This window comes from Mus musculus, chromosome 11, assembly GCF_000001635.26.
Source record: "Mus musculus strain C57BL/6J chromosome 11, GRCm38.p6 C57BL/6J".
Classification (NCBI taxonomy): Eukaryota; Metazoa; Chordata; class Mammalia; order Rodentia; family Muridae; genus Mus; species Mus musculus.
Genome location: NC_000077.6, coordinates 115,012,822 through 115,028,555, shown reverse-complemented (window position 1 = coordinate 115,028,555; position 15,734 = coordinate 115,012,822). Strand labels below are relative to the sequence as shown.

Below are 15,734 nucleotides of genomic sequence, written 5' to 3'. Positions count from 1 at the left end.
AGTTGTGTGTACCTGTATGTGGGTATGTGCATAAGAGTGCAAGTGTCCCTGTTGTCCAACAATGGGTGCCAATTCTAGGTTGCATGCCACCTGGGGTGGATGCTAAGAACTGACCTCAGGTCCTCTGCAAGGACAGAACCTGTAGTCTCCCCTCCCCCAGCCTGAAACCTGCTTGCTCAGGGGTGGAGCTTCCTGCTCATTCGTTCTGCCACGCTCACTGCTAGAACCTGCGGAGCCACACACGTGCACCTTTCTACTGGACCAGAGATTATTCGGCGGGAGTCGGGTCCCCTCCCCCTTCCTTTATAACTAGTGTAGCAACAATAAAATTTGAGCTTTGATCAGAATGAATTTGTCTTAGCTCCGTTTCTTCTTTCGCCCCGTCTAGATTCCTCTCTTACAGCTCTAGTGGCCTTCTCAGTCGAACCGTTCATGTTGCGAGCTGCTGGCGGCCGCAACAAGAACCTATTCTTTATATATATATATTTGCTTATTTCATGTGTATGTGTCTTATGTCTGCATGCATGTCTGTGTAGCATGTGCATGCCCAGTGCCCCACACTGGGTTATATACGGGGTTGGTTGTACCTCTTAATTCAAACTACTCTGTGCACACCCTCACAGTCATATCTACAGGCGAGTCTCCTGAGTGACTTCAGGTCCAGTCAAGTTGACAATGAAGATTAGAGATCATAAGCATTCCGTGTGTGTGTGTGTGTGTGTGTGTGTGTGTGTGTGTGCATTTATAAATTTCTTCCCATGAAATTTTGATACCAAAGATACAGCATACCTATATTTTTCTACACTTGCAAGCTTATGTTCTACAGCAAAACTCTGTCTTATAGAAACAGAAGCAGGGTTTGTGGATTCAGGTCAGTGGGTACAGTGCTTGCCCAGCACTCTTGAAACCACAATTTGAGTCTTCAGCCCCTCATAAAACCGAGCATGCTGGGGAATGCCTGTAACCCCAGGACTTTGATGTTGGAAAAAGGAAAATGAGAAGTTCAAGGCCAGCTTGGGCTCCATGAGACGTCTCCTCAAGCCCACACTCTCTCTCTCTCTCTTTCTCTCAGCCAATGCCTGAGGCCCTAGTAGCCATTGTGGTAGATGCCCCTGGCCTGCTCTGAGGCCCATATCTAGATAAATCCCTGCTGCCCCAGGCTGAGCCTTCAGCAATGCCCTCTGCCAACCAGGGCTTAGCCTAGGCTACTGCCATGGGCTTAGCCTGTGCTGCCTTGTGCTCCCTTGTTACTGCAGCCACCCTGCCTTTGGTTGCTCTCCTCTGCTAGGATCCCCTGCAGCTCAGTTACCTCCCAGGTAAGGGGTTTGCTGTATCCCATCCTTTGTGTCTATCTCTGCCGATCTGTGTGTCTGCATCTCTCCTCGTGATTCCCATCTGTCTTTCAAGTTTATGTCTCACGTTGCATTTTTCAGTAGAGGAAGTTCCCTGATTACCCAGCTGTCCTGCACGTGCCCTGACTTGGTCTTCTCAAAGATTGGCATCATCTTTCTTCCTGTATGCAAAATTGAGAAGATTTGTCAAGGAAGTTACTGAGAGAAGTGAACGAGAGAGACCTAAAGGAAACTCAAGCTGAGCTGCAAGTCCTCACAGGGTGCTGCCATCTGTCGCCACCAAGGACAGGAGAGGAGACAAGACCATGTGGCAGTTCCCTGCTCTGCTCATCCTCTTCCTCCCAGGTAAGTAGCAGGGGCTTTAGACACTTCCATGTCAGTGGTGAGGGCAACAGAGACCGTCTGCTCTGGCTTAGGGAAACCTGGCTGATCCATTCACCAGCTGCTTACCCCCAAAATAAAAGGCAAGGTTTTTTGACATCTGATGGATTCTGTGGGTATTGCAGAAAAAACACAGCCAAAATCAATTTAAAAATAAAACAAATAAAAGCCAAAAACAAACCTTATCATTTGTTTCTCAACCCTAGCTGCTCCATGAAGGCCGATGAGTGAGTGGATGAACTAATTCTCACAAAATGTATTTTGGGTTTCACGTTTGGCACATGCAGCCTAGGATGCCCCTGAACTTGTGATCCTCCGGACTCCACCCGCTGAGTGCTGGGGTTTCTAGATGCAGCTCCATCTCCCGTTCCATTGTGAGCTTTAGTTGACACAGTAATGAATACTTACAGGGGCTGAACGTGGTGGTGATTGCCTTTAATGCCTTTAATCTCCATGGGGAGTTTTGAAATAGTCAGTTGTCAGACATGTTTTTCATCCTTCTCATACAACACTAAAAGTTGTCATTCCCATCAAATGACATACACCCCTGTGTCCCAACAGCTCTCCTCTATGCTACAAGCACTCTCCTGTCTTCCCTAATACCCTTCCCAGCCTGATAACCTCTCTTGTTTTCTACTCCTTTGAGGTTTACTTTTGTTCTTTTGAGAAGAAAATGTGCCTCTGTGGTGTATGTATGTCTAAAGGGTTGTGTGTTTGTCTCTCCGTGTGTGTGCACGTGCTCTCAGGTGCACACATACATGTGGAGATTGACATTGGGTCGTTTTCTCTATCACTCTCCACCTTGTTTGTTCAGACATGGTCTCCCGCTGCTCCTGAGCTCATAGATTCAGTCTATCTGGCCTGTGATCTCCAGGATCCTCCTGTCTTTGGGGTTACAGGCACCCCCACCTCACCTGGCTTTTCTTCCATGTGTTCTGGGGATCCAAACTCAGATCTTCTTGATTATGCAGAAACACTTTCCAGACAGGTCTGGCTCCCTGGCTCCCTAGCCACAGAGAGTAACTTTTTAGCTTTCACACATCAATAGGAATGTGTGGCAGCATCTTCCTGTATCTGATTTATTTCAGTTCCTCCAGTCTCTCCCGTGGGCTGCAAATGGCGGAACTCGATCCCTTCAAAATGAAGCAATTACATTCCATTACATTCATGCACCACGATCCGCTATCCTTTCACCTGCATCTATGTGAGTCTGTGCCATGGCTACTGTGAACACTGCCATAGTAAACACAAGGGGAGATGTCTCTTCCACATATTCGCTTCATGTCTCTAGGCTGCGTGTTTGCTTTCTGTTACTGTGATAAAGACATCGACCAACAAAAAAAAACCTTGGAGAGTAAAAGGCTTATTTGGCTTAAAGATCCAGATCACACTCCATCATGGAGGGAAGCCAGAGAGGGAGCCCAAGCAGGGCAGAAACCTGGAGTTAGGAACTGAAGCTGAGAGCATGGGAGAGTGTTGCTTGCTGGCTTACTGCTCATGGCTTATTTAGCATGTTCTCTTATATTGTGTTACCACCCACAGAGGACTGGACCTTCCTATGTCAAGAAAATGTCCCCCAGACTTGCCTAGACCTGATGCAGACGGTTTCTCAGTTGATGTTCTTTCTTTTTGTATGTTTCTGTATGGAGTTGGTGTCAGGTTTATAAAAACCCAACCAGTCCAGACTATGTCCCCTGTGGGACTGCTGAGTTATGTGACAGTCTTATGCTAGTTTTCTGAGAAACTCCACACCATTTCCCATAAAGTCTAATATCCAATCCAACACACAGTGTGTGCGACATCCTCTGTCCCACATACACCAACAATTGTTCTATTTTGTCTTTTTTGGTAATAACCATTCAAACTGAGGTATGATGCTATTTGTGATTCTGATTTGTATCAATCTCCCTACCAATTAGTGAAATTGAAAATTCATCTGTATATTTCTTTCTTATTTTTTTCTTTTGAGGCTTCAACATATAGGATAACGATGCTGATCTGCCTTGGGAAAAGGGAAGCCCTTCACTGGTTTTTATTCAGCTCATGAACTCTACTTGGCACAGTAGAGTTTCCCCCTTGGAGGAGGAGATCAGTGGTCCGTGTGTTTGTGTTTTCCAGGCTGCTGCACGGCTCAGGATCCAGTCACAGGTCCAGAGGAGGTGAGCGGTCAGGAGCAGGGCTCCTTGACAGTGCAGTGCAGATATGACTCAGGCTGGAAGGATTACAAGAAGTACTGGTGCCGAGGAGCTTATTGGAAATCATGTGAGATTCTCGTTGAAACCGATGCATCAGAGCAGTTGGTGAAGGAAAACCGTGTGTCCATCAGGGACGACCAGACAGACTTCATCTTCACAGTGACCATGGAAGACCTGAGGATGAGCGATGCTGACATTTACTGGTGTGGAATTACGAAAGCTGGAACTGATCCCATGTTTAAAGTTAACGTGAACATTGACCCAGGTAAGAAAAATTCCGAAAAATCCTGGTGAAGGATCAAGGATCCTTGTAAAAGTCTTACTAGAAAAAAAAAAAAGTCTACTGTATTTGTCCTGCCAAGAAAGAGGGTAAGGTGGGGGACCCTTGTCTCCTTGTATGCCTGTCTTAGATATTCTCAGTCCTACAGATCTGAGAATTGAACTCAGAATCTCACCTGTGCTAGCCAAGCGCTTTGCCACTGAGCTAAAGTCTCTTCCTGAGACCCCGCTGCCCCCTTTAACATAACATAAAGGAAGCTGCAGAACCTTTAATTCTGGGCAAGATTGAGTAACAAAGATGAGGTTTACATCTTGCTTTAAACAACTACAACAAAGAAAACAGACAAAATTGGAGCTGGAAAGACGGCTCAGAGATCAAGAGCTCTGGTTGCTGTTCCAGAGGACTTAATTTCCTTCCCAGCATCTACATGGTAGCTTGCAGTCATCTGTAATTCAGTTTCAATGGATCTGACAGCCTCTTCTGGCCTTCATGGGCACTGCAAGCACAGGATGCTCTTAGAAGATACAAGGCAGCACCCATATACATACATATACATGAATTAAAAAAAATAGACAAAATATACAAAATCGAAGTGTTTCTGCATATTGTGCATCAGAGAGTAATGAGACAGTACACTCTGAAGGAATCGAGTATTAAAGGGGAGCTGTTTCTTTTCTCTGCATATCATTTTTCTTTAAAAAGAATGAATCTTGTGCGCGCTCGACTGGCCAGGAAGAACGAAGCTGCAACAGGATCCTTCTGCACACGTTTATTGGGAGAGCTTGATTGTAGAGGCGAAAAGACCTCGAGCCCAGAACTGGTGCTGCTTTTATAGGCTTGGAGGGGCGTGTCTCACATCCGGATTGGTTATGCACTAAGCCTCATTTGCATGTTCCTCATCTGATTGGCTACTCTCTCTCAGTACCTTACAGAACCTCATTATCATACCTCATTTGCATGTCTCACATCTGATTGGTTATACTCTCAGTACCTTACAGAACCTCATTATCATACCTCATTTGCATGTCTCACATCTGATTGGTTATACTCTCAGTACCTTACAGAACCTCATTATCATGCCCAGGCCAGGCAGTGTCTTTGCAAAAAACTTTACTGCATATGTACAAATTGGTTGTTTGTCCAAACTTATGCGTGGTGGCCAGCAGTAGTCAGTGCCACTCTGCAACGGCACATGTGGCTTCCCACAAATGAAAGTGTTAGGCATGGTAGTACACACCTTTAATACCAGCACTAGGAAGGCAGATCTCTGAGTTTGAGGCCAGCCTGGTCCATGGAGTGAGTCCCAAATGATCTGGGGCTACACAGAGAAACCCTGTATCAAAGATTAATTAATTAATTAATTAATTAATTAATAAAGTAAGTTCTGGATGGTGCCTGGAAGTTGAGCTCCTAAATTCCTAGGGAAAGAACTTAAGGCCACAACCAGAGCTGGACTATTTATAGGAAGACTGAACCATGTTCTCTTGAATATTTTGCTCCAGAAATTTCAACTACAATCATGACGACGACAGCCACAGTTCTGCCATCCACAGTTCTGACATCCACGGTTCTGACATCCACAGTTCTGACACCCACAACACCAACCACGGAGAGCATTGGCACAGAGAACATTGGCCAGGTGACTCAGAACTCTCTCTTCATCTGGTAAGCAGAGCTGCACCCTGGCAGCTCATTCCCACTGGGCTGACCCTGGGACCTCTTCCCTGGAAGGGGCTCCAGATAGAACACAAAATGCCCAGGAATCCTGAGATTCAGGAAAACCAATCTAAGTGTATCCCAAGTGTTACTTAATATGGCTATATTCTTTTATCTGAATACCAAATTAGCCTGTCCATATGGTCATTTTATTTGCTAACCTCAGTCCCTGTCCTGTAGAAACACTAGGGCTGGCAGATTCTCCTGAAAGCCTGAGGTGGGCTCCCAGTCCTTTCACCTTTTAGTACACCAAGGCTCCCCTTCTAAGCCTCAGCTGCAGGAAGGTAAGGTCTTCAATGAGTGACAGGAGAGACTGAGCACAGCTTTTGTGTCTCCCCTGTGTGTGCCCCAGTGGGCAGGACAGAGGGCCACTGTTGGGTCTCCACTGAATAGAAGAGATCCCTCTCCCATCAGCTTTAGGTTTCAGCCTATAATTAAATCTCCTTGTTCCTATCCAACTATGCCAAGAACCAGTTAGGGGTGGGGAGTTTCCATAGTGCAGGGGAGGAGTGGGAAACTGAGGACTGTGGTGTGCCTGGATGATGCCTGTCATTCTCAAAGGTGTCCAGAGGATTTCCCAGCACTGTAGAGCTACCTTGGCCTAATTTCATCATGGCCTGTTGGGGCCAAGACTTCAGGTGAAGGACACAGATAAACCACAAGCTAAGTTAAGGCATAAGCCACCTCTCTATTTTTCCCTCAGAATTGTCCCTCAGGTCTCATCCAGTCCCCTGTTCTTTCTACTGTGTTCTTTCTGCTCCATGAATCTTAAGTAAGACAAACATGTTTCAAAGCCTCCCACCTCATAGGCTCTCTCATGGATTTTTTTTTTAAATTCTTTCTCTGCTAGGGCATTGGAAGTGTTTTTATTGCTTGTTTTGTAAGTGGATGAAAACTTAGTTATCAAGTAACAGAGGGTTCCAGGTTCCAGAAATGTAGAGTCCAGGAGAGTGTGAAACAGGGAGAGACCTCAGTCCTTGGAAACATTTTGGGACAATGGATGTCATGGTCTGCCAAGTGTCAGATCTCGTATCTTTCAGGAACATGTTGGGCTAGCTGTGACTCACAGAGTATCTGCAGTTGTAGATGCTTCCTTCCCATGAGCTGAGGATGGCCTCCTGTTGTGCCCAAGGATAGCCCAAGGAGGGAGATGGAGACCTGGGCAGGGAAGACAGGATGGCAGGGAGGTGGGGAATAGTGCTTAATACAGTCAGGTTCTCATGGTGCCTCAGGGTATAACAAAGGGACACAAAGAGCTGCAACAGCAGTGTCAATTCACTGACAGAGTATAGCAGCCATCACCCATTTCTAGATGGAGTGAGCCCCAAGCCTCCTAACACATAGGCGGGCACTGATGAGGTGGGCAGTGTCATTCTGGTGAAGAATGTAGCAGAAGCTAAGGTCAAAGACCAGGGAATAGTGATGCCTTCAGCCTGGCATGAATGGAAAGTAGATGAAGAGGATTTCTGGGAGTCTAGACAAACTAAGAGGATGGTGGTCAAAGGGAAAGGAGGGATATCAGGGAGAGCTTCCCCAGATGAGGGCTTATCCTGCAGGCAGTATGACCAGCCATGCACTTGCAGGGAGAAAGACCTAGTGGCATCCCAACCTTGACCTTATCTGGCCCTTGAAGGCTGGGATATGGGTACCAGGAAGGCTGAGCCCTCTATGCCAGGTGGTGGCTTATTCCTGCCTCCTTTTTTTCCTGCAGGTCCCTGTTGAGCAGCATCTCCTTCTTGCTGATGGTCTTTGTGGTGGTTCCCCTCCTCCTGAGCATGCTCAGTGCTGTTCTCTGGGTGAACAGGCCTCAGAGACACTATGGGGGAGGTGAAATTGGCCTGGTGGAAACCCATAGATCTGATGCCCTGGACGGAGAGAAACACTTCCCAGGAGATGAAAAATAATCTTTCTCCCTCTCCCTCTCCCTCTCCCTCTCCCTCTCCCTCCCTCTCTGTCTCCCTCCCCCTTCATCTCCCTCTCTCTCCCCCCTCTCCTTCTCTGTTTCTCTCCCTCCCTCTCTCTCTCTCCCTCTCTCCTTGTCGGATTAGATGTGTATGTAGAAGACATCTTCAGGTATCATTCCATTATTATTTGAGACAGGGTTTCTCACACCTTCACCTTGCCAAGTTGGTCAGGGAACTCCAGGGATCTACCTGCCTCCACCCCCCATCCTGCCATTGCAAGCACACACAACTGCACACACTTAAAAACAAGCAAGCAAGCAAACAAACAAACAAACACTGTAGCTTGTAGGGATTGAACTCATGTCCATTTACCTTGTAAGAAAGGCAAGCGCTTTACCAGCCAAGCCCTCTTCCTAGGTTGGAAAAGACTCATTCTATTAAGGAACAACTGGGCAGGAGCACCATGGCTCTGAAGTGCCATGGGCCCAGGCTCAGACTAATCCCACTCCTGTAGCACGGGCTGCTGAGTTCTGGAACCCATTCATGTCTGCCTCTCTCAGAACATCCCACAGTACCTACCTGGGCCTACCTTCCACTGATGGCATCCAGGGAAGTAGAAAAAGGCAAGAAGATATCATGTTTCTTCCTAGCTTCCCATTTCCTTAGAGGACACATGCCAGTACAATTCTGTGGGCCACCAAGCAGGTGACTGACCAAATAGGTGGGAAATGAGGCCTCACCAAATGGCAAAATAATTTGCCATTGTCTCACTGGATAGCTGTCCCTTACAGATGGGACACGCCCTACTTTCTTTTTTGTCAATGCAACCCAGTGACTAAGCCCACTGCAAGCAAAGATGGAGCAGTTGACCTAGGCTTTGTACCACCTGCTAGGGTCCCCAAGTAGTAGCTTAGTCTTGGTCCCTGAAGTCTAGATTCTCTGCCCAGTGAGACCAAATTGGGACCTATGCTGCAGGAAGCAGCTGCCCTCTCAGGAGTCAGGAACCCACATCACACCACGACCCCTCCAGGAACAGTCTCTGCACCGGGCCATTCCATTCTCTCCCTTTCACTCAGACACATCTATTGACTGTCTAAGTATTTAGACGCCCCCTCCACATGCATGCTCCAAAATAAGAAAGATCCGAACTAAATTCCACAGAGGAAGTCGAGGGCCTCAAAGGTAAACGCTCAGGGGGAAAACAGTTGTTCTCAGCCCACCGGCCACAGCCATGCTGAGTTCTGCACCATGACACAGTCTCTCCTCCAGTGGCTCTGACACCCACAGCCAACCTCACACCTAACAGGGGTGTACTCCCACTCTGTGTGAGAAGAGTCCCCAGGTTAGCATCTTCTCCTTGATGACGTGTGTTGGGCTCTAGTGAGTCTTCCTCTGTAGAGCATGGTTCTCATTTGCTTCAGGGGTGTAGCTGCCAGTCAGATGCCCATGTTCCTACCCATGCTCAGACAAACAATCCCAGTGAAGCTCAGTGGGACACACACACACACACACACACACACACACACACACACACACACACCATGTAATCAGGAGAGGGGCTCATTAGAGCCTGTAGGCCAGGCAGTGATGGAGATTGCCAACACTCAGGAGGCAGGTGGATTTCTGAGTTCAAGGCCAGCCTGGTTTACAGAGTGACTACACAGAGAAACCCTGTCTTGGGGGAAAAGAAGAAAAAGAAAGGAAGGAAATAAAAAGAAGCAAGCAAGGAAGGAGGAATTAGGGAAGGAGGAAGGAAGGCAGGAGGAAGAAAGGAAGGAAGGAAGGAAGGAAGGAAGAAGGAAGGAAGGAAGGAAGGAAGGAAGGAAGGAAGGAAGGAAGGAGGAAGAAAGGGAGGAAGGAAGGAAGGAAGGAAGGAAGGAAGGAAGGAAGGAAGGAAGGAAGGAAGGAAGAGACAGCCAGGGAGACAAGGGACGATAATAGCAATGAAAATGACCAAAATTCATTATATATACCTGTGATGCTATATACAAATTTTTAAATAATGAAATAAAAATTGAAAGAGGAACTTTTTTTCTCTGTGCAGCCTGACCTTCTTCTTTCTGGGATGTGTAATGGTGCACAAACACACACACACACACACACACACACACACACACACACACACACACACACGCACATGCACACCTATGATGGCATGGCACAGGTGTGAAAGAGAACAATTTTATAAAGTCAGTTGTCTCCTTCAACCCTTACTTGGGTTCCAGGGGTAGAAGGGGAGGGGTTAGGTTTCTGTCTACTCAAGGAGTCATCCCGCTGCTGACTTATTTTTCTAGATCCCCCCTCTACCTTTTGTTAATTTCCTCAGCTTCTTCCTAACTTTGACCCTTAAGATAAAGTGGGTCAGGTCTCAGAAAGATGCCAACTGAATAGTTGGTGCCAAGTGTGGGGAGGAGCAAAGGATGGAAGCCGAGATTCTGTAGGGGGAAGTGAGGGAGGGAAGCTGAGATTCTAGAGGAGGAAGGGAAGAGCAGAAGCAGAGATTCTGCAGCTGACCTGGACCTGAGCATCACTGGATGCCTGAGATGGTAGCCATGAGTCTCCCAGGGGGCCATGGGATAAGCTTTTTTTGTAATTAATTTTTGTATATTTGGGTGCTTTGCCTGCTTGTTTGACTGTGTGCTGTATGTGAGGCTGGTGCTCACAGAGGCCCAAAGAAGCCATAGAAAGGGAGATACAGATGCCTGTGAGCTACTCAATAAATGTTGGGAACTAAACCGGGTCCTAAGGAAAAGCATCAGTCTCCTAAACTGCTGCACCATCTCTCCAGTTCCTGGAGTGTTTCCCAAAAATATTCATCATCATCATCATCACCATCACCATCACCATCACCATCACCACCATCATCATCATCATGTTAAAGTTGTGTGTACCTGTATGTGGGTATGTGCATAAGAGTGCAAGTGTCCCTGTTGTCCAACAATGGGTGCCAATTCTAGGTTGCATGCCACCTGGGGTGGATGCTAAGAACTGACCTCAGGTCCTCTGCAAGGACAGAACCTGTAGTCTCCCCTCCCCCAGCCTGAAACCTGCTTGCTCAGGGGTGGAGCTTCCTGCTCATTCGTTCTGCCACGCTCACTGCTAGAACCTGCGGAGCCACACACGTGCACCTTTCTACTGGACCAGAGATTATTCGGCGGGAGTCGGGTCCCCTCCCCCTTCCTTTATAACTAGTGTAGCAACAATAAAATTTGAGCTTTGATCAGAATGAATTTGTCTTAGCTCCGTTTCTTCTTTCGCCCCGTCTAGATTCCTCTCTTACAGCTCTAGTGGCCTTCTCAGTCGAACCGTTCATGTTGCGAGCTGCTGGCGGCCGCAACAAGAACCTATTCTTTATATATATATATTTGCTTATTTCATGTGTATGTGTCTTATGTCTGCATGCATGTCTGTGTAGCATGTGCATGCCCAGTGCCCCACACTGGGTTATATACGGGGTTGGTTGTACCTCTTAATTCAAACTACTCTGTGCACACCCTCACAGTCATATCTACAGGCGAGTCTCCTGAGTGACTTCAGGTCCAGTCAAGTTGACAATGAAGATTAGAGATCATAAGCATTCCGTGTGTGTGTGTGTGTGTGTGTGTGTGTGTGTGTGCATTTATAAATTTCTTCCCATGAAATTTTGATACCAAAGATACAGCATACCTATATTTTTCTACACTTGCAAGCTTATGTTCTACAGCAAAACTCTGTCTTATAGAAACAGAAGCAGGGTTTGTGGATTCAGGTCAGTGGGTACAGTGCTTGCCCAGCACTCTTGAAACCACAATTTGAGTCTTCAGCCCCTCATAAAACCGAGCATGCTGGGGAATGCCTGTAACCCCAGGACTTTGATGTTGGAAAAAGGAAAATGAGAAGTTCAAGGCCAGCTTGGGCTCCATGAGACGTCTCCTCAAGCCCACACTCTCTCTCTCTCTCTTTCTCTCAGCCAATGCCTGAGGCCCTAGTAGCCATTGTGGTAGATGCCCCTGGCCTGCTCTGAGGCCCATATCTAGATAAATCCCTGCTGCCCCAGGCTGAGCCTTCAGCAATGCCCTCTGCCAACCAGGGCTTAGCCTAGGCTACTGCCATGGGCTTAGCCTGTGCTGCCTTGTGCTCCCTTGTTACTGCAGCCACCCTGCCTTTGGTTGCTCTCCTCTGCTAGGATCCCCTGCAGCTCAGTTACCTCCCAGGTAAGGGGTTTGCTGTATCCCATCCTTTGTGTCTATCTCTGCCGATCTGTGTGTCTGCATCTCTCCTCGTGATTCCCATCTGTCTTTCAAGTTTATGTCTCACGTTGCATTTTTCAGTAGAGGAAGTTCCCTGATTACCCAGCTGTCCTGCACGTGCCCTGACTTGGTCTTCTCAAAGATTGGCATCATCTTTCTTCCTGTATGCAAAATTGAGAAGATTTGTCAAGGAAGTTACTGAGAGAAGTGAACGAGAGAGACCTAAAGGAAACTCAAGCTGAGCTGCAAGTCCTCACAGGGTGCTGCCATCTGTCGCCACCAAGGACAGGAGAGGAGACAAGACCATGTGGCAGTTCCCTGCTCTGCTCATCCTCTTCCTCCCAGGTAAGTAGCAGGGGCTTTAGACACTTCCATGTCAGTGGTGAGGGCAACAGAGACCGTCTGCTCTGGCTTAGGGAAACCTGGCTGATCCATTCACCAGCTGCTTACCCCCAAAATAAAAGGCAAGGTTTTTTGACATCTGATGGATTCTGTGGGTATTGCAGAAAAAACACAGCCAAAATCAATTTAAAAATAAAACAAATAAAAGCCAAAAACAAACCTTATCATTTGTTTCTCAACCCTAGCTGCTCCATGAAGGCCGATGAGTGAGTGGATGAACTAATTCTCACAAAATGTATTTTGGGTTTCACGTTTGGCACATGCAGCCTAGGATGCCCCTGAACTTGTGATCCTCCGGACTCCACCCGCTGAGTGCTGGGGTTTCTAGATGCAGCTCCATCTCCCGTTCCATTGTGAGCTTTAGTTGACACAGTAATGAATACTTACAGGGGCTGAACGTGGTGGTGATTGCCTTTAATGCCTTTAATCTCCATGGGGAGTTTTGAAATAGTCAGTTGTCAGACATGTTTTTCATCCTTCTCATACAACACTAAAAGTTGTCATTCCCATCAAATGACATACACCCCTGTGTCCCAACAGCTCTCCTCTATGCTACAAGCACTCTCCTGTCTTCCCTAATACCCTTCCCAGCCTGATAACCTCTCTTGTTTTCTACTCCTTTGAGGTTTACTTTTGTTCTTTTGAGAAGAAAATGTGCCTCTGTGGTGTATGTATGTCTAAAGGGTTGTGTGTTTGTCTCTCCGTGTGTGTGCACGTGCTCTCAGGTGCACACATACATGTGGAGATTGACATTGGGTCGTTTTCTCTATCACTCTCCACCTTGTTTGTTCAGACATGGTCTCCCGCTGCTCCTGAGCTCATAGATTCAGTCTATCTGGCCTGTGATCTCCAGGATCCTCCTGTCTTTGGGGTTACAGGCACCCCCACCTCACCTGGCTTTTCTTCCATGTGTTCTGGGGATCCAAACTCAGATCTTCTTGATTATGCAGAAACACTTTCCAGACAGGTCTGGCTCCCTGGCTCCCTAGCCACAGAGAGTAACTTTTTAGCTTTCACACATCAATAGGAATGTGTGGCAGCATCTTCCTGTATCTGATTTATTTCAGTTCCTCCAGTCTCTCCCGTGGGCTGCAAATGGCGGAACTCGATCCCTTCAAAATGAAGCAATTACATTCCATTACATTCATGCACCACGATCCGCTATCCTTTCACCTGCATCTATGTGAGTCTGTGCCATGGCTACTGTGAACACTGCCATAGTAAACACAAGGGGAGATGTCTCTTCCACATATTCGCTTCATGTCTCTAGGCTGCGTGTTTGCTTTCTGTTACTGTGATAAAGACATCGACCAACAAAAAAAAACCTTGGAGAGTAAAAGGCTTATTTGGCTTAAAGATCCAGATCACACTCCATCATGGAGGGAAGCCAGAGAGGGAGCCCAAGCAGGGCAGAAACCTGGAGTTAGGAACTGAAGCTGAGAGCATGGGAGAGTGTTGCTTGCTGGCTTACTGCTCATGGCTTATTTAGCATGTTCTCTTATATTGTGTTACCACCCACAGAGGACTGGACCTTCCTATGTCAAGAAAATGTCCCCCAGACTTGCCTAGACCTGATGCAGACGGTTTCTCAGTTGATGTTCTTTCTTTTTGTATGCTTCTGTATGGAGTTGGTGTCAGGTTTATAAAAACCCAACCAGTCCAGACTATGTCCCCTGTGGGACTGCTGAGTTATGTGACAGTCTTATGCTAGTTTTCTGAGAAACTCCACACCATTTCCCATAAAGTCTAATATCCAATCCAACACACAGTGTGTGCGACATCCTCTGTCCCACATAAACCAACAATTGTTCTATTTTGTCTTTTTTGGTAATAACCATTCAAACTGAGGTATGATGCTATTTATGATTCTGATTTGTATCGATCTCCCTGCCAATTAGTGAAATTGAAAATTCATCTGTATATCTCTTTCTTATTTTTTTCTTTTGAGGCTTCAACATATAGGATAATAATGCTGATCTGCCTTGGGAAAAGGGAAGCCCTTCACTGGTTTTTATTCAGCTCATGAACTCTACTTGGCACAGTAGAGTTTCCCCCTTGGAGGAGGAGATCAGTGGTCCGTGTGTTTGTGTTTTCCAGGCTGCTGCACGGCTCAGGATCCAGTCACAGGTCCAGAGGAGGTGAGCGGTCAGGAGCAGGGCTCCTTGACAGTGCAGTGTAGATATGACTCAGGCTGGAAGGATTACAAGAAGTACTGGTGCCGAGGAGCTTATTGGAAATCATGTGAGATTCTCGTTGAAACCGATGCATCAGAGCAGTTGGTGAAGGAAAACCGTGTGTCCATCAGGGACGACCAGACAGACTTCATCTTCACAGTGACCATGGAAGACCTGAGGATGAGCGATGCTGACATTTACTGGTGTGGAATTACAAAATCTGGATATGATCCCATGTTTAAAGTTAATGTGAACATTGACCCAGGTAAGAAAAAAATTCCAGAAAATCCTGGTGAAGTATCAAGGGTCCTTGTAAAAGTCTTACTAGAAAAAAAAAAAAGTCTACTGTATTTGTCCTGCCAAGAAAGAGGGTAAGGTGGGGGACCCTTGTCTCCTTGTATGCCTGTCTTAGATATTCTCAGTCCTACAGATCTGAGAATTGAACTCAGAATCTCACCTGTGCTAGCCAAGCACTTTGCCACTGAGCTAACGTCTCTTCCTGAGACCCCGCTGCCCCCTATAACATAACATAAAGGAAGCTGCAGAACCTTTAATTCTGGGCAAGATTGAGTAACAAGGATGAGGTTTACATCTTGCTTTAAACAACTACAACAAAGAAAACAGACAAAATTGGAGCTGGAGAGACGGCTCAGAGATCAAGAGCTCTGGTTGCTGTTCCAGAGGACTTAATTTCCTTCCCAGCATCTACATGGTAGCTTGCAGTCATCTGTAATTCGGTTTCAATGGATCTGACAGCCTCTTCTGGCCTTCATGGGCACTGCAAGCACAGGGTGCTCTTAGAAGATACAAGGCAGCACCCATACATATACAAATACACGAATTAAAAAAATAAAAAAAAATAGACAAAATATACAAAATCGAAGTGTTTCTGCATATTGCGCATCAGAGAATAATGAGACAGCACACTCTGAAGGAATCAAGTATTAAAGGGAAGCTGTTTCTTTTCTCTGCACATCATTTTTCTTAAAAAGAATGAAAGTGTTAGGCATGGTAGTGCACACCTTTAATACCAGCACTAGGAAGGTAGATCTCTGAGTTTGAGGCCAGCCTGGTCCATGGAGTGAGTCCCAAATGATCTGG

At 46.6% G+C, this 15,734-nt stretch overlaps 2 protein-coding genes across 6 annotated transcripts in view; both read left to right on the top strand.

The window, feature by feature from the left end:
- Positions 1-1,485: 1,485 nt before the first annotated feature.
- The window catches only part of Cd300ld4 (CD300 molecule like family member D4), a 23,120-nt gene continuing 8,871 nt past the window's right edge, over positions 1,486-15,734 (top strand). For 2 of the 5 annotated variants that reach the window (XM_017314198.2, XM_017314197.2), the window contains exons 1-3: positions 1,486-1,697; positions 3,852-4,193; positions 5,711-5,768. In XM_017314198.2, the coding sequence (XP_017169687.1) occupies positions 1,658-1,697; positions 3,852-4,193; positions 5,711-5,768 (440 nt within the window). In that variant the 5' untranslated portion in view covers positions 1,486-1,657. Of the gene's footprint in view, positions 1,698-3,851; positions 4,194-5,710; positions 5,874-7,635; positions 7,868-15,734 lie in introns of those variants that run through there. The other 3 variants (XM_006531879.4, NM_001101656.2, XM_017314199.2) reach the window with 3 other exon arrangements.
- The window catches only part of Cd300ld2 (CD300 molecule like family member D2), a 6,516-nt gene continuing 2,502 nt past the window's right edge, over positions 11,721-15,734 (top strand). Inside the window, exons 1-2 of the mRNA XM_030246471.1 lie at positions 11,721-12,402; positions 14,557-14,898. Of these exons, the coding sequence (XP_030102331.1) occupies positions 12,363-12,402; positions 14,557-14,898 (382 nt within the window). The 5' untranslated portion in view covers positions 11,721-12,362. The remainder of the gene's footprint in view (positions 12,403-14,556; positions 14,899-15,734) is intronic.